The sequence below is a fragment of the Aotus nancymaae genome, unplaced genomic scaffold (genome assembly GCF_030222135.1).
Source record: "Aotus nancymaae isolate 86718 unplaced genomic scaffold, 86718_ANA_hifiasm-v0.15.2.pri h1tg000006l, whole genome shotgun sequence".
NCBI lineage: Eukaryota > Metazoa > Chordata > Mammalia > Primates > Aotidae > Aotus > Aotus nancymaae.
In genome coordinates this window covers 63,311,462-63,333,301 of record NW_026988417.1, presented here as the reverse complement: position 1 = coordinate 63,333,301, position 21,840 = coordinate 63,311,462, and the positions used below count along the sequence as shown (strand labels likewise).

Genomic DNA, 21,840 nt, shown 5'->3' with positions numbered 1-21,840 from the left:
CTCTGCAACCAATTGCGTACAAGTGAAAAACAGATGTCTTGAGGTTAAATCTGTTTATATTAAATTACCTTGTGCTCATTTTCTGATTAGAATAAAGAACGTTTTTGCTAATCAATAAAGGAGACTTCATAGACTCTTGTCATTAAAAAAATTTAGATAAAGCCATGTCACAAGGTTAAAAATTCTATTATGTGTCAAATTTGTGTATGTATATATATGTGTATATATATACACACACACACTTATGTGTTACATTTGTGTGTGTATATATATATACACACTTAATTTTATGAGTATATTATAGGTGTATGAATGATTAAATTTGTGCATTTAATGATTAAGTGTTTTCAATACACATTTTATTTAACTCAAATAATACGACTAACTGCATAAAATCAAGTAAAATCAAAATCTAAATTTGGAAACCTGGTTACTGTTTTTCTACCTTGATTTTCTATTATGAAAAGCCCATTTTTCAGAAGCCACCTAGCACTTTTTATTTTGCATAAGGCTAGATACTGCTTTCTGTGAAAACAATGGTCCCCTTAACTTCTTATGTTTCTTGAATAAATCAGCCACTTTTATTCAGTAAACACATATTCAGTGCCTAGCCTACTAGATGCCAGAAAAAATGCTAATTACAGAGTAAAACCTTTTTTTCAAGCTACTTATTATCTAAAAAGTACTTTGGACAAGTAATCATTGATTACAACACAGTAGAATAAATGCTAGTTAGGAGAAAGTGCCAAGTTTAAAAGTCACTTAGGGAAACATAGAATCTTGTAAAAGTCAGACAGTCTCTCAAAGGAAATGTAATCTAATCATAATTAAGAGAGAAATAAGAAGTAACAGGGTTGGAGGTATTGATGGAGTGGAACAAAGGAGAATTTTCTTAAGTGAAGACAGAGTAAGTGCAGAAAAATGAAAAGAAGAAAGGTAATGTACTTGTGGATTCCACACACTCCTGGCCTTTTATTTTTCTAATCTCTTGTCTAAATTCCAAGTGTTGGTAGGTACCATTACCTGAAAATTTCATGGTATGCCATTTTGTGATTGGGAACGGAGAGAAGTCAGGTTTCTGAAATAATAATCGAAAGGTGAGTGATGTTTACATTCTTTCTTTAACTGTCATCTGCTTTTTAAAATTTTCATGTCTGATTAAGAGCTAAAGGCAAAGATTTTAAATAGGTGATTTCCAATTGACATGTTAGAACACAACCCAAGTACTACAATAGCTCCTTTGGCAGGTCTTAGTAAACAGAGCAAGGTCTGATTGAAGGTGCTTGCTGTCCTGTTTCTTTCCTGTCATTGACTTCTTTCTCCTCACTCCAGTAAGTTTATTCTTTTGAAAGTTAGCCATAGTCATGTTATCACTTATCAGTGACTCAATAAGGGATTCTCCCTTCCCAATCTCTTTTGTGTTTAGCTCCAGGCCTCTTCTTTCTCATCTTTTGCTTAACTTTTCTTTCTCCTTCTGCCCAAACCCCTGACGGCAGACTTAGGAATTTGAATATGAGCCAAATAATTTTTTTTAAAAAAGCAGAATATTTCTACATCCCTATGAATGAACATGATTCTGTGTGGTTACTGCAGCTGCAGGTATGTATTCATATCTACCTTAATTATTGCATCATGGACTTCACAAAGCCAAGCCCCTCAAGTTAATCTCCTCCTCCTTTTCTGGCATTCAGAATATAAACTCACCAGAAACATTCCAAATGCAGAAGTGGTTCTCATCTTTTTTTTTTGCAGCTTAAGATCTCCCTTGGTATTTGAAGAGATCTCGACTCGATAAATTTCTTTCACAGGATCATCTAAACAGGTTGTACTTTTTGTTATTAATATGGATACTTAGATTTTAGATATAGAAAATATGGAATGCAAATTATGTATCACAAAGCTGTTAAAAATAAAATATAGAAAGACCAAAGTCTTTGTTGATACTTTAGTTATTTAATGATATAAACATTTAAAACCTTTTAAAATAACTTGTTGTTAAAAATGGTATATTTATGTAGTGTTCTGTTGCTTATTGCTTTAATGTAAAACTACAGTGGTATTGCTACCTTAAAAGTGCTGAATGCTGGACATGTTTTCCATTTTACTGATGAGAAAATAAAGCAAGCAGGGTAGAAGCAGGTAGAATAGAGATTGAGGGTGAGGACTATGAGAACCTTATGTATCTATATCCACCGTATTGCAGCACTGACCCCAGGGCCTAGGAACAGGTACACGTTCACACAGGGAGTATTTGCTAGATAAAAGGCAGGTTGGAAGATGCAGGGGGGGAGTACACAGAAAGGGAGGAAGAAAAAGAAGGAGAGAGGAAAGATAAAACTCTGAGTTTAATTTTTTTATGTATGTAAAGAGTTAGGAGTTTAATTTTTAACAATTTTTTATCGATGTTTCTTTCTGAACAACTGACCTATGCACTTATGATATGAAACTGACAATTTCTAACTGAAATACATCTTTTGGGTAAAAGGGGAGCACGTAGAAAGTAAATTCATACATTGCAGTATGAGACAATTTAGCGAAAGTAATAAAGTGAGAAAAGATATTTTATTACATGCCACCTACTTTGCCTCTCAGACCAAAACTGACTATGAAGGGGTAGCTGGAAGTCAGCCAACTGCTTAATGATACATCTACCACTCCCAGATGACTATAAGCCAATTCTTACAAACTTGGCTGAAAACCAAGAAAGTAATTCACATGAATAAACAAATCAATAGGCGGGACAAGTGGTGCTGCCTTTTATACACATTTCTTACAGTGAAAGATCTATTTTCTAAGACTGAGGAGGAAGCTTGGGGAACAAGAAATTTATTGATAAGACTAATTTGTATTTTGGAAATAGAAATCATATAATTTTGATGACATTATATTTGATATGACCTAGAGGAAGGTTTTAAAAAGATTGAGATTACCCTAAGGGCTAGGGTAATTATGTGTGTAGAAGAATTTATCAGGCAGCTCTTTGGGCAAATGTGAACAGGAGGAAAACCTAGAAAGGCTAATGTCAAGAAGGACAAAATGTGTTGAGAAGCTATGTCATAAATTCAGAATAAGTTAAGTTTGGCAGTTGAAAAACAATACTAAAGGAATTTGAAAGCTAATGAAAGAAAGTTTGCTTAATTAAAAATTCTGTTACTAACCCTGAACATGAAATAGATTGTCATGGGATCAGGAGATGAATTAGGAAATGATAACCATCTTGCTTAAACTTATAATGGGTGTATCCAATACCTTATTGATCAAATGGGGAAAAGGAATTTTAAAGGTGACAAAGGAATTCTTTATACTCTCAAGATTCCATCACAATGTCATTAATTTCATCTTCTTTTCTTTTAAATATATTCACCAAGCATTTGGATTATTTTCATAAAATGATACATATTCCAAGAACTTAAAAATCTCTGACTTAGATATCTGGCAATAATAATCAAAATAATAATAATAATAAAATAATCAAATCTTTATTGTTGTTTAATGTATACATAATTGGATAATTTACTAAAATATTGTAATTCTAGACTTCTTTGTCTTTTTTATGCCCCAGCAATTTTTAAAGTAATTGGAAGCTTTGTGGTTTTCATTTATCATAGAAATATCAAGTATATCCACATTTTTATTTAGTTTTAAGCACTTCACTTCATAATCACTTGTGCTTTCCTATTCTTTTTTGTGTCAGACATCTTTCTAATAGAGTTAAAAAAAATGAATCTAGAAACCTTCATTCTCAGCAAACTGACACAAGAACAGAAAACCAAACACCACATGTATTCACTCATAGGCGCGTGATGAACAATGAGAACACTTGGGCACAGGGAAGAGAACACTTGGACACAGGGAAGAGAACAACACTCACTGGGCTAGGTGGGGGGTGGGTGGAGGGCAGGGAAGGGGAGGGACAGGGAAGGGCGGGGATTCAGGGAGGATGGGGAGGAATAACACCTAGAGAAATGCCTGATGTAGGCGACAGTGGGTAGGGGGATGGAGATAGCAAACCACCATGGCATATATCTACCTATGCAGCAATCCTGCAGGATGCTGGATGTGCACATGTACATCAGAGCCCAAACTGCAATTAAAAAAAATTCTTTAAGCACCAAAACTATTTCATGTGTAACTCTATTGTTTTTGCCCTGTATGTGCAACAACTAAGAAGTGCTACATACGTAGGAGGGACTCATTATGTATACAGTTGTTAATGGTGAAATATTGTTAAATACGTAAAAAGTATAAAGCACTTTATTTTTTCAGTGTACCACAATGAATTCTGAACTTGACTATTATGAAAAATTTGAAGAAGTCCATGGGATTCTAATGTATAAAGATTTTGCCAAATATTGGAATAACGTGGAAGCATTCCAGGCAAGACCAGATGATGTTGTCATTGCCACCTATCCTAAATCTGGTAAATCTATTTGTTATTCTTTTTCACCTAAAAATAATAAACTCACCCTAAATGTTAAGGTGTTTACGTCGTACACACTCATTCTCTATATGCAGTAGTTTTGATATAGACATAGAAAAGTTTGCTCTGTTCCCTGACCACAATTTGTACCTATAACTTGAATAGCCCATTGACAAGTGGATGTTGTTGAGCACAGTTAGAAACCAAAACCAACGTAATGTATAGTAATGAACCTGTATTCATCCCATAATGAAAATTGAAAACTACCAACTGTTTACCTTATGCCATCAATGTTGTTGTATATACAGAGTATGACCACCAATTTTTACAGATATTTTAAAACTCTCTTTCAGCTCACCAGCTCTTTAGTGTATCTATAAGCATAATTTTGGAGTTTTACAACTATAGACTTTTAGAAATTAGACTAGTCCAAATTAATATTTCTCTATCTGGTTGTTCCATTTACTACTTAAAAATAAAGTGAAATACTAAATATGCCCTTGGTTACTTTGACTCTAAATCTGCTTCTCTGTTTTTTTCCTTACTGGAATCAATGGCAGCACAATACCAGTCATCTGAAGAGGAAACCTGTGAGCTATTCTAAGTTCAATCCTTCTTGCTTCTTTGTCTGCCATTTATAATCAATCAAAACGTTTTGGCCATGTAGTCTGATAAATATGTCTCACAGATAGCCTCTTAACAGGTCTCTTGTCTCCCTCCCTATGGATCCCTCACTCCACTACTGTGTTTATTCTAGCCCTAGAGAAAATCTTCTAAAACACAATCCTGATAATCTTGCTCTTCTGCTTAACATATGTCAATATTTTTCAATGCTTTTCATAAAAACGACTTGGACTCTTTAGTATGAACTACAAGGCTTGCTATATCTGCTTGCCTGAGCCCCAACTCCTCTCTTCAGATAGACTCTTTGATTTAGGTCTTATAGTCTATTTCCAATTATTTTCCTAACCACTATGCCATTCTTAAGTACCAACTTTAGATTAAAAAGAGAGACTGGGCTTCTGCCTGGTAGAACTGTCTCTTACCTCCCACAACTGGTGAATTCATGCCAGTAATTATTAAGGCTAAGCTCAATGATCACATCCTCTCAAAGGCGTTTCTTGTCAAAATATCATGGCAGCAGCAACAGTGGCAGCAGCAATAGCAGTAGCAGCAGCACACTGAGTTATATATTCCTCCTTAGAAGTTATTTAAATCCCTGTGCCATCTTATACAACAGCATCTTAATAAAAACAGAAAGTATTGTCACTACTGAACAATGTCACTGACTTTTCAAAGGGCTTTTAGCTCTCATAGGACAGGAACCAGATTTATCCTTTGCTAAGTTTTCTGACCTAGGACCCAACCTGAGACTTAATACACCATCAGCAAAATTTTTGATTGAAGGCATGTTTCTATGCATCACCTATTATTAAAGCCTTCTTAATTTTTAGATGTAAAAATTAAAGTCCAAAACTGTTAATCAGCTTATACAACGTCACAATTCATCATGAACAAATTTGGACACAGGTCTCAGGTGTGCCTTACTATAATTTTTATCTTTATCTCTTGAAGTTATTATTGTGTCCTAAACATAAAATATTATAGAAAATATTTCTTGAATCTGGCTATTCAGACACCCTTTAAATAGTATTGCACTGGTACCTTTCTACTTCATCCATCTATAAACTCATCACTCTTGTCATCAACTCTACATGGTCAGCAGGAGACTCAGGTTTATTTAATTTTTACAGGCACAACCTGGGTTTGTGAAATCGTGTATATGATCTATAAAGAAGGTGATGTGGAAAAGTGCAAAGAAGATGTAATTTTTAATCGAATACCTTTCCTGGAATGCAGAAATGAAAATGTCATGAATGGTAACATTCAGGTTTATTTTAGAACCTATTTGCATATATTCTAAGATGTGTATGTAGATGGTACAAGCAATGAGATTATAAGCAATAATGGCAATTAGTATAGGGTCCTCTACATAAGAGAGCATATAAATTTAAATTTAAATCTTGACAGGCTTTTTAGTAAAGCATATGGATAGCATGTGTCTGGAATAGAGTGAATAAAGACAATTCTTGTATGCCTTCAGCAGAGTTTAGTAATATGTAAACATTTATTTCTCTGTGGGTTGAATGTGATTTTTAAATATTGAGAAAATACTATAAATTTTTCAATGACATATGCAAAAATATATTTACCTCAGATTCTTTTAATATTGTGGAAAATTAGAAACAACCTAAATGCAAATCAACAAAAGAGTAGTTAAATATTGTATAATAACAGCACAAAATTGTTAAAAATTTTTGGATGTTTCTTGATATTTCAGTGTAAACATAATATACTGAGAGAAAAAGACAGTTAGAAGCTGTCAAAATGTTTATCTGTGTGCATGGTATTGCGATGGCTGTAAATTTGAGGATATAAGTAGATTTGCACAGAAGGTTGATTGGCAAAATATTAATGATTTCTCCCAGGTGATGACATTTTATTTTATTTTATATTTTTCTCTGTAGTTTTCTCTATCTGTATTTCTTTCTTTCATAGTGTTATTATGAACACAATATAGATTTTTTTAATTTTTAATTTTTGTGAATATATATCAGATGTAAATATGGGCTTGGGGTACATGAGATATTTTGATATAAGCATGCAATGCATAATAATTGCACCATGGAAAATGGGGTATCCATTCCCTCAATAATTTATCCTTCATGTTACAAACAATCTAATTACAATATAAATATCTACATAAATCCACATAAATAGTTACAATTTTTGATGTTACCTAACCTTTACTTTTTTAAAAATCAGGAGTAAAACAATTAGAAGAGATGAATTCTCCTAGAATTGTGAAGACTCATTTGCCACCTGAACTTCTTCCAGCCTCATTTTGGGAAAAGAATTGTAAGGTAACTGGAGTCAAGTGCTCTCAAAACTTCATTCAACTCCAAGAAATGACAGAATGATCTCATCAGTTATACACACATTTGTTTTTTCATTGATTCTATAGATGTTTAACAAGTGTGGAATACAACAAATGTAGAATACAACTCTGTCTTTTGCCAGATGTGGTTCCAAAAAGTCCTGTTAAACTCAAGACTAAGTTTTTACATCTGTAGAAGAAAGATAATAATAACATCTTTTTCATAGAGTTGTTACAAGGATTAAATGATAATGCTTGTAAAGTGCTTCACATAGTTCCTAGAATGTTGTAAACAATACGGTAGCTACTTTTGTATTTGTTGTTATTACTAATTGTAATTGAATTTCCTCCCTTTGAAAAATACTGTGCTTGGTGTTGTTAGGCCTGCAAATGAACCAGAAAAGGATAGATCAGATAAGCATTGTATAACTATGTACTGAGGACCTGTTATGTGTTATAGACATAACAATGAGACACATGCAATCCTTGTCTTCATGGACACAGTCCACTGGAGTAAAAGGACAAGTGGACTGTGAAAGAAGTATCATAGGTCAAGTAAGAGAGAGAAATTTAACTCAGACTCCAGGGTTAGTGAAGGCATCCAGGAGCAACATTTCAGCTGATATTTGAATGAAGTATAGGAGTGATGCAAATTCAGAGATAATCTGAGGGAGATAATCTGAAATCTGTTCAGTTTGGCTGGAAGATTAAGTATACATATTGGCTAAAAGGTAAAAGGAGATTAGCTAGAAATTGATTATAAGAAATATTGAAAGTCAAGTTAAGATGTTCGGACGCTTTCATTTTAATGGTAATGAGGAGTTACAGACATACTAAGCTTGTAATTTATACTACTAGTTTTGCTTTTTAAAAATAGTGTTATACATAACCTCAAAATATAGGGGAAACATGAAGTCTGAGACCACCAATTCTGTTCTTCAAGACTTTTCTACCACCAGGGCTGTTCTTCAAGATCTTATAGTACTATTTGCAATTATCACTAACAAAGAAGGGGATATATCCCAGTCATAAAATATGGTCATTTTGTAATCTGATACATGGCATATTTGACATTTCCTAGAGATCTACAGACAAAAATTTCAGATTTCCATGTTAGTTTGTTTTTATCCTTAGCAATCCTAGATAGACCATATACATCCTGCTGAAGTTATTCCATATGTAGGGGCTGTCTCATTAGTAAACACCAGTTATGTACTTTCCAGGAGATGTGGCATTATTATTTATTAAGAGATTTGACCAAGACACTTTTTTCCTTTGGAGGATAGGTGGTGGACTTGCTGTTAACTCCTTACTTCTCAAATAGAAATAGGTACCATACATTTATAATAGTCCAAGTCTTCACAAAGTTGCCTATTTTTCAGAGGTTATCAAAGAGTAGGAGATAGACGGATTCATGTTTGGAGTATTTCCAGAGTGATTTACAGAGGAACTAAAAAAAACCAACAAGTAGATGGAGGATGTTTGTAAATATCCTTTTCCAAGTAGATAAAGGATATTTGGAGTGATGGAGCAGAGACTCTAACTGACAAAGAGAAGAAAGTGACAAAAAATAACAGGTTAGTAGATAATATCAATAACTGAGGCCAGTGGATTTGAGCCCTTAGTGTGATTATAGGAGAGGTATGTGGAATAACTGATGGGGAAGAAGGAAGAAGCAGGATTTCTTGAAAGAAAAGATTATGGCTTAGGATAATGCTTCAAAAGTGAAACCTTTACGATGAAGGCATGATTCAGTGTTTGGTTACAAAAGTGGTTGTCTGAAGTAACCTAGAAGTAATGATCAGTGACTCCATGAACATAGATAATCTAGTAGATCACACCTACAGACACTAAAATTACACAGATGAGAAAAGAATTTGAATGGAGAGTGAAACCATGAGGCAGGTGTTCAAATTTTCAGTTAAAGCAAGGGAATGTCTGCAAGCTTAGAAATGGCATTAGATTGAAGAGGTATAGAAAGTATCATAGGAATAGGGGTTTTTAAAGTGCAGAATTTTTAAGATAGATTATAATCCCAAGTGAATCATTGGCAAACTAGTAACTTTGACTCAAGAGAGATGTAGTGCAAGTCTTATCTTCAGGAAAGAACTAGATTTCCCTTAAGGACAGAAAAATGAGTATGTACAGTAAAAAGTTTGGGGTATTGAATAAGATCTGCCAAAAGAAATACTATAAACTAATAGGAGGTTAGGGAAAGAGAGATCACTTTTTTCTATCTGGGAAAATAAAAAGCCTCATGGAGGACGTGGAAGCAAGCTATAAAATATAAATAGCATTTTGAGAAACAGAAAACATTCAAGAATAAGAGAATAGAACAAAGAAGACAAGGGACGAAAATTCTGAAGTAAATTAATGGACATATTGGCAAAGGGTTCCATTCAGCCAGTTAATGAAAAGAACCAGGAAGAGTTATAATTAAGATTGGAAAAGTTCAAATTCACTAATGATGAATTTTATATGAAAAAATTTTTACTTTTATTCTCTAGTATTTTGAGGCTTTTACAAGAGGGCCATAAAAATGAGAGCCATACATTTAAGAATAAGCTAGATTTCTGTAAAACTGTTAGAAAATATCTTCAGTAAGACAATTTAGTAGGTTTAATCATATTCCATAAACAGTGGAGACTCAACAGTAGTCTTTCATGACATTATTTAGGTGCCTGAGGGCCTAAGTAGAAGACCATATGGTTACTGGATTTTTCTTGTGCACATCTTTTCATGCAGCATTCAGTATCAGACCTAGAGTAGACCACAGATAATGTGACCTAAATCATTTGTTTAGTAAAGAAAATATTTAGGTCCAAAATTGCTGGTACTTTGTATTCTTAGTGCCAAAACTAGAAACTAAGACTATTGCTTTCTGATAACTACTTCGTTCGTATTTATTCTGCATGTAAAATGGAAACTAACAAGGTGTTGGCAGAGATTATATTTTCACTGAATTCAAAGTGCATATAAATAAAACCTCATAAACATTTTTTTCCTGCAATATTGAAAGTGAAGAGACCTCAGAACTATTTTTTAAATTATGCAGAGTGCTGGTAGTATAAAGACCAGAGCCCTGTATAGTTGATTGACTGATACACCAAATGCTTTATTCTCACTGATTTAGTCTCAATGCTATATTGTTATTAAACTTCAGCTTAGTCTCTTCACTTATAAACTGGGAATAACAAGTAATTTAACTGGCTTAATTAATACTGATGAATTTTACAACACTCGAATGAGGTATTATTTGTGAAAATGGCATAAAGACAAAACTTGAGAACAAACAACACAACACTACAAAAACCACTGTCACCTCAGGTTACTGAATATGTCTTTACAAATAATTTTACATGCTTTATGCATTTTGTAAAATGAATATGTACTATGCTTATAGTTGAAAATATAAGTCTTTTTGTTAAAAATCTTGATGAGTGTGTTTGAAAAAATATTAAGTGGTTTAATATACAATTTCATCCTCTCAGATGATCTATCTTTGCCGGAATGCAAAGGATGTGGCTGTTTCCTTTTATTATTTTTTTCTAATGGTGGCTGGTCATCCAAATCCTGGATCCTTTCCAGAGTTTGTGGAGAAATTCATGCAAGGACAGGGTATGAACAACTTTTTTACTCTGAATTTTTTTTCAAGATGTTACAAGACAAATGCCATCTCTGAGTAAAAATTTTTATTTGTTCTGGTTTGTTTTCTTCCATGATTCATACTTAAAACACAGAAATTCTAAAGGTGCCTTGAGATTTAGAGCAAGAATAAGGTGTCCAGATGTAGATGGCAAATTGCAGAATCTGAGCACTCTGGTCCAACACATAAAAATAAATATATGGAAGTATGTTTTGGGGCAGGGTGTAGCAATTTTACTCTCCATGATTGAGACTCACTGTCTGATTTTCTGCCTTGTCTATTTTTAGTAGAAAAAAAAGTGTTTTACATCAAGTTATTACAACTCTATTGAACAAGGGGTCAGGGAAAGATTAGAGAAGAGAGAATGTCCATTTGTTTCCAACAAAATTTTCAGGTTCTATATGAATCTGGAATTCACAAAGAAGTTTGACTATTTACAAAACCCTTCCTCATTCTATCCAGCATGCAATCTGAATATTTTAGCCAGATTTCTCAAATTTGTCAAGAATTACTTGAGCAGATATTCTGGGAAATTTTTCCTTTTTATTAAACACTGTGACTAAAGTGTTTAGATTTGAGGAAGAAAGGGTGCAGGATAGTCTAGTATTCACTAAAGAAGGCCATTCTGATCATGTAGTAACCATTATAAAGAAAAATAATAATGTGTTTTTATATCCACAGATGATAATATGGACTCAACAAAGTAAAGCATATATGTGCTTGTCAAGTATTCACTAAAGAAGGCCATTCTTTCACATTGGTGATAGTTTTCTGGGGAGCAAAGAAAAAAGAAAAAAAAAAGCCATTCTGATCATGTAGTAACCATTACAAAGAATAATAATAATGTGCTTTTATATCCACAGATGATAATATTGACTCAATAAAGTAGGGTATATGTGTGCTTTGTATTTGCTGCTACATTTTGGGAAAATTTTTTCTAAAGCATAATGAATAAAATATATTCCTTAGGATTGTCAAGACCTGCACTGTATGGCAGAGAAATATAATTTTGCATCACTACAAAGGGATAAACGAGATCACTACAAATTTCATTGTAGAACTTTTTCTGTAAACAAAAAATTCCCTAATGAAGTCAAAGAACAGAGGAGGTACACAATGACTTAAGGCAAAGCAGAATGTTTTGACTCACACAACATTATATTATTTAGTCAGCTTTATATTTTATGAAACATTTTTAGTATGACTTGGGGAAGAGAAAAAGTAAGAGATAGCATTTGGTTATATCACATCATTTCTAAAATCTAATTTCCTGGGGTGAGAATGATGTAAGAGTACCTAGGAGAACACGCCTTAACTTGTAAACTAATAGTGTAATAAATACATGGTTACTATTTTCAGTTGCCAATCTAGTTTGTAAATGATAAATTGGCGACCAGAACTATACCCTTCTATCAGACCACTGATCATTTCACTAAGTTAACTCCCTTCACTAACGACTTGATTTTACACATACACACACATACCCACACATCAGTTTCAACAGTTTTCTCATAAGTTTTAAATCAAATTGTTGACAGAATTTTCACTACTCTGTTCTGTCATAAACTATGTCACATGATAAAATTCACATTATTTTTACATACATAATTTAACATACTTTGCCTCTCTTGCTGCAGAGAACTTTGCTTAAGGTATACAGTTTATCTATTTTTTATTTCATGATTGTCTATATATATTTATTTGTTGCTATTGTTTCTTGGACACTAGTTTTCAAGCAGTTATAGAGATGATACCACTTATACATTGTTTTTCTCTTTAATTTTAGTTCCTTATGGTTCCTGGTATAAACATGTAAAATCTTGGTGGGAAAAGGGAAAGAGTCCACGTGTACTATTTCTTTTTTATGAAGACCTGAAAGAGGTGAGGAACTGGAAATGTATAAGCAACTTGGCAATTTCTAAGATGTTACCATTTGAAAATATTTGGGGTACAAAAATCTTCCTTTAAATAAATGTCAATAGCCATCTAAATTTTTACAAGAAAAGGACCAAAATAATCCAGATACTTTAACATAGATTTGAAGCTAGCAAATAAAAATATTCCAAAAGTGAATACATTTTAAACCACAAGTCTCAAAAATTTCAAAGACAAAACTTGAAAGAACTTGAGTTCATTAAGCAATAACAAGACACACACACTTTCACACATGAGGAATCAACATGGGCAAGTAATTAACCAGTATTCAAATATAGAGATGTTGCAATTGTTAGATAGGTACTATAAAATAACCATGCTTAATATGTTTAAATAAATAAAGGATGAAATTTTAAAAATTACAAAGAAACAAAAGCTGTTAAAATTGACAGAGTGGATTTGAAAAAATAGCCAAATAAAATTTCTAAAAATATTTAAAAAATAAATGTGGAAAATTAAGAGATGGGTTTAATAATAGATTAGACATAGCTACCTAGTGAATTATTGAAGTAAAAGATACAGCTAAGGAAATTCCGTAGAAGGTAGCACAGTGAGATAAATAGACTATTTGATGACAAGTAATGGTTCTTACTAAGTATTAGCATTTAAAAATTAAGAAAGTGATTGGTATATAAGATACAGTGATAAGGTCTCACATATATCAACTTAAACTTCCAGAAGAATATAAAGAGAATGCTGAGATATCAATACACACATTTTTTACAGACTTAAAATTTTCTCATAATAGAATTTTTCTTTGTTAGTGTAATTCAAAATAAAAATCACTATGAGGCACCCATTTTACACCCACTACACTGATAACAGTTTAAAAATCTGACAGTAAGAAATATTAGGATGTGAATAAGTGAAAAGTAACCCACTGTTGATAGTATCATAAACAGAAACACTGTGGAAACAACTTGTCATTTTCTAGCAAAGGCAAACACACCTGAAGTTTAAGACCCTGAAATTTTACTCTTAGATATATACTCTAGGAAAACTCTGGCTTATGTACATTAGGTTATATATACAACAATTTTCATACTAGCATTCTTCATAACCACAAAAATTGAAAAGAACCCAGATATACATATACCGAAGAATCAATATATAATCTATTTTATTGTATTGCAATTATATATTATATTGTAATGAAAGGGAATGCACTTCAAAAACACACATCAGTTAGGTAAAACCAAACTATATGTTGTCTAGGGATACATACCTAACTTTGAAAACTATAAAGTAGAGCAGATTATTTGAAATTAGCAGAGTTTTTTTCTATTTTTTTCAGTTGTTTTGCTTTTGTGGATGAGAGTAGATGGTGAAAGAAATTAAAAAAAAAAAAAAAAACTAAGAAAGCTGTGAATGTTCTATTCCATAAGTTGGGTATTAGGTAATAGGTGCTGTATATAGTTTTATTCTTTCCATGAGATATATACATATAACTCATACATTTTAAAAAGATAGAAAAAATAATGAGTTTCTTTATTAAGAGGTGAGAAATTTTCTCTGTTTTCTTAGCCTTTACTGTCACCAAAAAAGGAATTGATCTCCATGTCTTATTCATATATTTGAATACTCTTTAAAATCCTTCATAGTATTTCAGTAATTTTAGAGTTGTTTTGATGAGCATTTATTTAAACTAAAATCATAAACAATATTTCATAAATTAAATTATTTCTTTATAGAACTTAACACTATATCAAATTTGAAAAAGAAAAGCAGCCATGATCTACAGTTTATTATCTAATTTTCTGTTCCATAACTAGACTATTAATGACAGAGAATATGAAGCACACACAAAGTTCAATAGTTACTCTAACTCTCCTCCTGCATTCCAAATTGTCCACGCCTACTTACTTGCTCCCTATTTTGGCCAGTAATGGCCGTGTTTAGGTCCTCTATATTTGAATCAATAAGAAGACTAAGAATACACAAATCAATTTTAATTATTTCTACAATGTATGCAGTAGAAAGAAAACAAGGCATTAACACTATATATACACAGATATCTCTATATACAAGATTATGTGTATATATTATGTACATACACATATATATGAGATATCCATTTTACACCCATATGTACACAGAATACACTTTTATTATGTCTTGAAGCATCTTTTTTTTAATTTTAAATTTTTATTTCTATGGGTACATAGTAGGTATATATATTTATGGGATACATGACATATTTTTATATAGGCATACAATGTGTAATAATCACATCAAGCTAAATGAGGTATTCATCACCTCAAGGACTTATCATTTCTTTGTGTTACAAACATCCCAGTTATATTATTTTAATTATTTTAAAACATACAGTAAATTAATTCAACTGTAGCCACCATGATGTGCTTTCCAATACTAGATCATTCTATCTAGCTCCATATAGTACCTATTAAATATCCCCAGTTCCCTTTTGAGTAAGATAGACAAGTAAATAAAATATTACAAAAATGCACATGTGGCAAATTAGATTTATTTAAACATTTATGGGAGCAAAACAGGGTCATCTACATAAAATTAGAATAGCCAAGAATATTATCCCAAAGAAACTGATAGATAAGCTGAAGTATAAAAGGCAAGCTATAATTTATTAATTAGAGAATTTAGGAAAAGCATTTGGCATAGAGAGAAATGTGAACTTGAATACACGTTGCGGTTGGTCTTGCAAATAGTTGCACTGAGTGATATAGCTGAATAATGGGGTATATTATAGGAGTGACATAGAGATTGGGATGTTTGTAGTTCTGGTGTACAGACAATTGATGTTGCATTGTATTTAATTTTTCACATCTTTTCTTAATCTTTCTGGTTTGTTTCTCATTAATTGCACCAATAAATTAGGAGAAAAATGAAGGTTAACTGCGTATTCTTATCCCCCAAACTGATTTTTCACAGGGAACTTTAGGTTTTGAGTGTGTATATTTGCATTCATAGATAATATCTATTAATTGTGATTATGCATCAAGGGCTATAATAAGCATTTGCAGACATTATCTCATTTAGTGTTTTGAATAATCTTTAAAGTATCTTTTATAGACATTTTATGGATGAGGAAAATTATGCTTTTTTTTACTGTACTTTAGGTTCTGGGGTACATGTGTAGATCATGCAGGATTGTTGCATGGGTACATACATGGCAAGGTGGTTTGCTGCCTTAATCTTTAAAATGCTTTTATAAAATTCCCCAAAGACTGTTTTTTTTTTCTCATTATAAATCTAATTCTAATATCAGTAGGAGAAAAGAGAAAGGGATATTTTCTCTCTTCCATTTTGATATCGATTTATTCTGCTTTAGCAATTTTAGCAATTTACTTCTCAGAACATTTTCTCTCCCTAGGATATCAGAAAAGAGGTGATAAAATTGATACATTTCCTGGAGAGGAAGCCATCAGAGGAGCTTGTGGACAAGATTATACATCATACTTCGTTCCAGGAGATGAAGAACAATCCATCCACAAATTACACAACTCTTCCAGATGAAATAATGAACCAGAAAGTGTCGCCCTTCATGAGAAAGGGTGAGAAAGTCATGCAGTCTTCCTGGATGCTAGAGGAAGGCACAGGGTGATATGGTTATAGGCAAAAATCTAGTGAGGTATTTTAGTGCCTATGGACCCAGCTTAAGTTTCCTTCAGCAGTCTCTCACATTTGAACACCCTCTTTAAGTTACACTTCTACTATACTACAATTACTTATTGATTATTTAGTATGTGCATCATGTTATATTAAAAATAACCAGCAGACACCTCAATCTCAGTGCTGGAAATAATACCATACCCTATTAGCTGTCATTTGCCAAGGCTGTGTGCCTCAGTGCTACAACATATATCATTTAGTTCCTTTAAGTTCTAACCAGAAATTCCACAGCAAGATTTTATTTCTTTCTCTTTTCGATTTGAAGGAATAAGGTTAGAATAGTTTGTCAACATTTTTTTTTAACAAGTGGCAAACGCCTTTCAAGGGTAAGTGGCAAAAAATAGAAATTTAAATATACCTCTGTTTAGCAAAAATATCAACATATAAGGAGAAAAAAAATCTGTTTGGAAGGAGTCACAGTCTGATGAGATATAGCCAGTTAACAAATTTAAAGGCATGTAAGACACTTAGATGTTTACTGTGAGGAAGCAAAACCAGACAGAGTAGAAAGAAATCTTACTGTGTGAACCATATTGTCAGTGAGAGAGTCAGGAAAATTTTAAAATAACAAAAATAACAAGACTGGCACTGGAAAAAAAGCAGGGAGCCACTGAAAAGGGAATCAATTCTCGAATTATATTTTAATTATGTATTCTTTTGATTATCTATTTCCTTTTCCAAAATTCTACATATAAATATTACAGAAGACTTAAAACAGTTGTCATACTTGTAAACAATGGCTTGCTGCTATGCCTTAGACCCTATCTGATGTTTTAGGATATACATTTTCTTCTGGTTTTGGGTTATTTTAGTGAGAAAGTTTAGAGCTCCTTGAGCTAGAGGGCAAGTGAACTCTTGACAAGTCTAAAAAAGAAGGTGACTTCCTTCTGCAAGGTGAGTGTTGGAAGTGTGACGGAAAGCAAAACAGGTGAACCTTTCTGGACTACTGTAATTACCCAGATGGGAAACATTCTCAAGCTGGCAGTAGCAGGAGAAGTGGTTAAGAGGCAATAGATACAAAGATAGCCTGAATATAAATAATAAATTAGATATTGTGGTTAAGGGAATAACATCCAAGATTATGTTTGGATACCTGCTGTTGCCACTACACAGGTCATAAAAAAGTAATTGGAGAAACACAATATGATAAGGCATAAAATGAATTTATTTTTGAACTAATTTAATTTGGAAAACTTGGACAACTTCCAGGTGGCAAAGTCATGTAGGCAGTTGTATATAAAGCACAAGTCTGGATTTGAGTGCTATCAGCATTAAGATGATATTTAACACCTTAAGAGTGGGTAAAACATGGATCTTATCCTGGGAGCCCCAAGAATTGAGATGACACTTGAGAAGAACGATAAAATAAGTAGCATAAGAAGAAGGAATAAGAGAATTAAATTTGCTATTTTTAAACCAATTAAGACAAATCCATCTTTGTAAGCTCAAATAAGTACATTAATAATGGTATACATTTTATTCCTAAAATTGAGAATTACAAGTATAATATTTGATTAGGTGTTAATGAAAGTGATGAAATTAGCAAACCTAATGATTCCTTTGTGAAGACCTAATATTTATTGTACTTTCTTTTATGTTTCAGGAATTATAGGGGACTGGAAAAATCACTTTACAGTAGCCTTGAATGAAAAATTTGATAAAAATTATGAGCAGCAAATGAAGGAATCTACACTGAAATTTCGAACTGAAATCTAAGAAGGCCTTTCTTAATATATATGATTAAATATTTCATTTTATTATTTTTCACTTTTTCTTATTTTGGATTGCCATAAAATACATAATCAAGGGTTATGTTGACATTTTCTTCTTAAATTTTTGTTTAACAATTATTTTTTTTGAGACAGAGTCTCATGCTGTTGCCCAGGCTAGAGTACAGTGGCACAATCATGGCTCATTGCAGCCTGGATCTCTTGACTCAAATGATCCTCCCACCTCAGTCTCCCAAGTAGCTAGAACTACAGGCATGTATATGCATGCTTGGCTATTTTTTTTTTTAAGTTTTTTCTAGAAATGAGGTCTTACTATATTGTTCAGGCTGGTCTTGAATTCCTGGGCTCAAGCCTCCCAAGTAGCTGCAGCATCAGGCCCACATCACCATGCTCAACTAATTTTTATTTATTATTATTTTTTTGTATAGATAGGGGCTTGTTATATTGCCCAGGCTGGTCTCAAATCCTTGAGCTCAAGTGATCCTCCCACACAAGCCACCCAAAATATCGAGATTACAGGCATGATCCATCATGCCTGGCTCAGGTTACATGTTTATGGAGCGGTACGTATATACAAAAAATAAGAAACTTTTTTTCCTACTATCATATCTTAAATTTTGTTTTATTTCTTTTTCTTTTGCTTCCTCTTCTTTTCTACTTTTTATAAATATTATGCACAACTATAACCTATGAGAATAATGTTGTAACACAGATGATTCATCTTGTTAGAGCTATATTAAAAATAAACAAGCATTTCAAATTATTTTTGTGATTGGTTTTTCCATTTAGTAGGACATAAGTATTTTATACATATATATATAATTCTATATAGAATTATATATATATGTTACATAAACTTTGGAGACTAGAAGAATGAAAGAATATATAAATTGGGGGCATAACTATATCTATTATTTTCTTCCTTGTTTTCTTTTACTACTTTTTTCTAATTTAATTTATTTATTACACTTTAATAAACACTTTAATAAAAACTTTATAGTATGGGAATTTCCCACAGCATAAAATAAATATGCAAGAGTACATGCTGATATAAATAAATGGATTAGTTAAATAATTAAATGCAGTAAATAAATATCCCATACAGAAGAATTTCACTTATTTGTGTACAGTTTCCTGTGCAATTCCTTAAGTGTGAGGTTTATATAGGGACTTTCTTATAAAGGAGGAAGAGTGCTGTATGAGGGGAAGAGTAACTTTAGAGTGGAGAAACCTGCCTCAGTCAGGTAATTCCCCTTTTGTATATAACTGATTACCTAATCATGCTGATCACCTTCTACATCCTACTCCCTACCAGACCTCTGGTCTCACTGCCACTTTCACATTCTCCAGGCATGCTGCTGTCTGCTGGGCCCCTGAAACTCCTTAGCCCCTTGTCATGCTACCATTTTCAAGGGAACAAAGGGAAAGAAAAAGGAAAAAAAAAAAGGAATTTTCACTTATTTTTAGGTCTAATGTCTTCAGGCTCCAATAAAAAGTACAGCATCATAAAAGACCTCCTCTTGCTCCCTTTGCTGGCACCTAGAGTTCACCTTTTGTCTTCATAAGCCAGCGATTCTGAAAAGTTTTGCTCCACTTCTCAGGAAACTTCTGAGAAATCAAAAAATATCTTCATTGGAATAGTAAGATTTAACTCACTGGAATTCTTTCAGGATTTTGGTCCAATATTTAAAAATTTTCTTCTCAGTTCACCAAAATGAAATAAGCTTAGAGTAAGCAGAATAAAGTTAAAAATAAAAACAGAAATAAACTTGATACAGGAAAACAATGGAGAAAATTAATGAAAGCAAAAGCTAGTTCTCAAAAAAAGATTAATAACATTAATAAACTTCTACAAAGACTGACAAAGATGGAAAGACAAAGAACACAAATCACTAAAGTCAGCAATAAATAAGAAATAGAACCACAGACTCTACAACCAGTGAAAGGATAATAAGAAAAGTCTAAGACCAGGTGCCCACTTAACTGTGAAAAAAATATTCGTTGGTGGCATTAAAGAAGACACTGAAAAACATCATCTAAGAGATTAGTTTGAACAGTATGGAAAAATTGAAGTGACTGAAATCATGACTGACCGAGGCAGTGGGAAGAAAAGGGGCTTTGCCTTTGTAACCTTTGATGACCATGACTCTCAGGATAAGATTGTCATTCAGAAATACCATACTGTGAATGGCCACAACTGTGAGTTAGTAAAGCCCTTTCAAAGCAAGAGATGGCAAGTGCTTCATCCAGCCAAAGAGATCGAAGTGGTTCTGGAAACTTTGGTGGTGGTCATGGAGGTGGTTTCGGTGGGAATGACAACTTTGGTCATGGAGGAAACTTTAGTGGTTGTGGTGGCTTTGGTGGCAGCCGTGGTGGTGGTGGATATAGTGGCAGTGGGGATGGCTATAATGGATTTGGTAATGATGGTGGTTATGGAGGAGGTGGCCCTGGTTAGTCCCTATGGTGGTGGCAGCCAATACTTTGCCAAACCACGAAACTAAGGTGGCTATGGTGGTTCCAGTAGCAGCAGTAGCTATGGCAGTAGCAGAAGATTTTAATTAGGAAACAAAGCTTAGCAGGAGAGGAGAGCCAGAGAAGTGACAGGGAAGCTACAGGTTACAACAGATTTGTGAACTCAGCCAAGCACAGTGGTGGCAGGGTCTAGTTGCTACAAAGAAGACATGATTTAGACAAATACTCATGTGTATGGGCAAAAAACTCGAGGACTGTATTTGTGACTAATTGTATAACAGGTTATTTTAGTTTCTGTTCTGTGGAAAGTGTAAAGCATTCCAACAAAGGGTTGTAATATAGATTTTTTTCTTTTTTTTTTGCACCCATGCTGTTGATTGCTAAATGTAATAGTCTGATTGTGACATTGAATAAATGTCTTTAAAAAAAAAAACTTCATGGTAGTAAGTTTGACAATTTAAAAAGAATGGACCAATTCCTCAAAAACCATATACTACCTAATTCTTATAAGATGAAATAGATAACCTGAATAGTCCTATAACCATTACACATATAATAAAATTCTCTTGGAAAAGAATTCCCAAAGCCTAGATAACTTCAGTGAATTTTATGAAACATTAAAAAAAAAAAGTCACCTAGTGATGGTAACGATACCTGTCTTAAAATATTAAAAACTGGCCAGGAGCAGTGGCTTACACCTGTAATCCCAGCACTTTGGGAAGTCTAGGTGGGAGATTCACTTAAACCCAGGAGTTTAAAACTAGCCTGAGCTACACAGTGAGACCCCACCTCTACTATATATGTATAACTGGTTTGAGATTCTTATAATTTTTCGTATAACCAACATATTTTCTATTATGTGGTTACTTTTTGTCTTTAGGTTTTGAATCATGATGCTGACAAATGGCAATGTTTTTAAATTTTCAAGTTTATCAATCTATACAATAATGAATTTGAAGTTGAAGTTGAAACCTCTCATTTAACAAAATATGAAGATATAGTTGTATCTTCATCCTTCCTTGCTGGGAACATTGTAGACCCCTCGGTGGTG

General features: G+C 33.0%; 1 protein-coding gene and 1 pseudogene across 2 annotated transcripts; both read left to right on the top strand.

Moving 5' to 3' along the window:
* The first annotated feature begins 777 nt into the window (after positions 1-777).
* On the top strand, positions 778-19,080 carry SULT1E1 (sulfotransferase family 1E member 1). Of its 2 annotated transcripts, XM_012473427.3 has the most exons (9): positions 778-1,822; positions 4,267-4,420; positions 4,981-5,010; positions 6,175-6,300; positions 7,247-7,344; positions 10,850-10,976; positions 12,791-12,885; positions 16,289-16,469; positions 18,191-19,080. In XM_012473427.3, exons 2-9 carry the CDS (start codon positions 4,276-4,278, stop codon positions 18,301-18,303), a joined length of 915 nt encoding a protein of 304 aa, XP_012328850.1. In that variant the 5' UTR covers positions 778-1,822; positions 4,267-4,275; the 3' UTR covers positions 18,304-19,080. The 2 variants fall into 2 exon arrangements, with proteins under 2 accessions (XP_012328850.1, XP_012328851.1); XM_012473428.3 differs by lacking the exon at positions 4,981-5,010 and having other exon boundaries at positions 780-1,822.
* LOC110569250 (heterogeneous nuclear ribonucleoprotein A1-like) lies at positions 18,849-21,486 on the top strand (annotated as a pseudogene).
* The last annotated feature ends 354 nt before the right edge of the window (positions 21,487-21,840 follow it).

Bases quoted from the DNA above. Each gene is read 5' to 3' on its own strand.
- SULT1E1 (XM_012473427.3), top strand. From the start codon at position 4,276: ATGAATTCTGAACTTGACTATTATGAAAAATTTGAAGAAGTCCATGGG. The intron at 6,301-7,246 runs GTAACATTCAGG...TTTAAAAATCAG, and splicing joins AAATGAAAATGTCATGAATG to GAGTAAAACAATTAGAAGAG. The intron at 12,886-16,288 runs GTGAGGAACTGG...TTCTCTCCCTAG, and splicing joins TTTATGAAGACCTGAAAGAG to GATATCAGAAAAGAGGTGAT.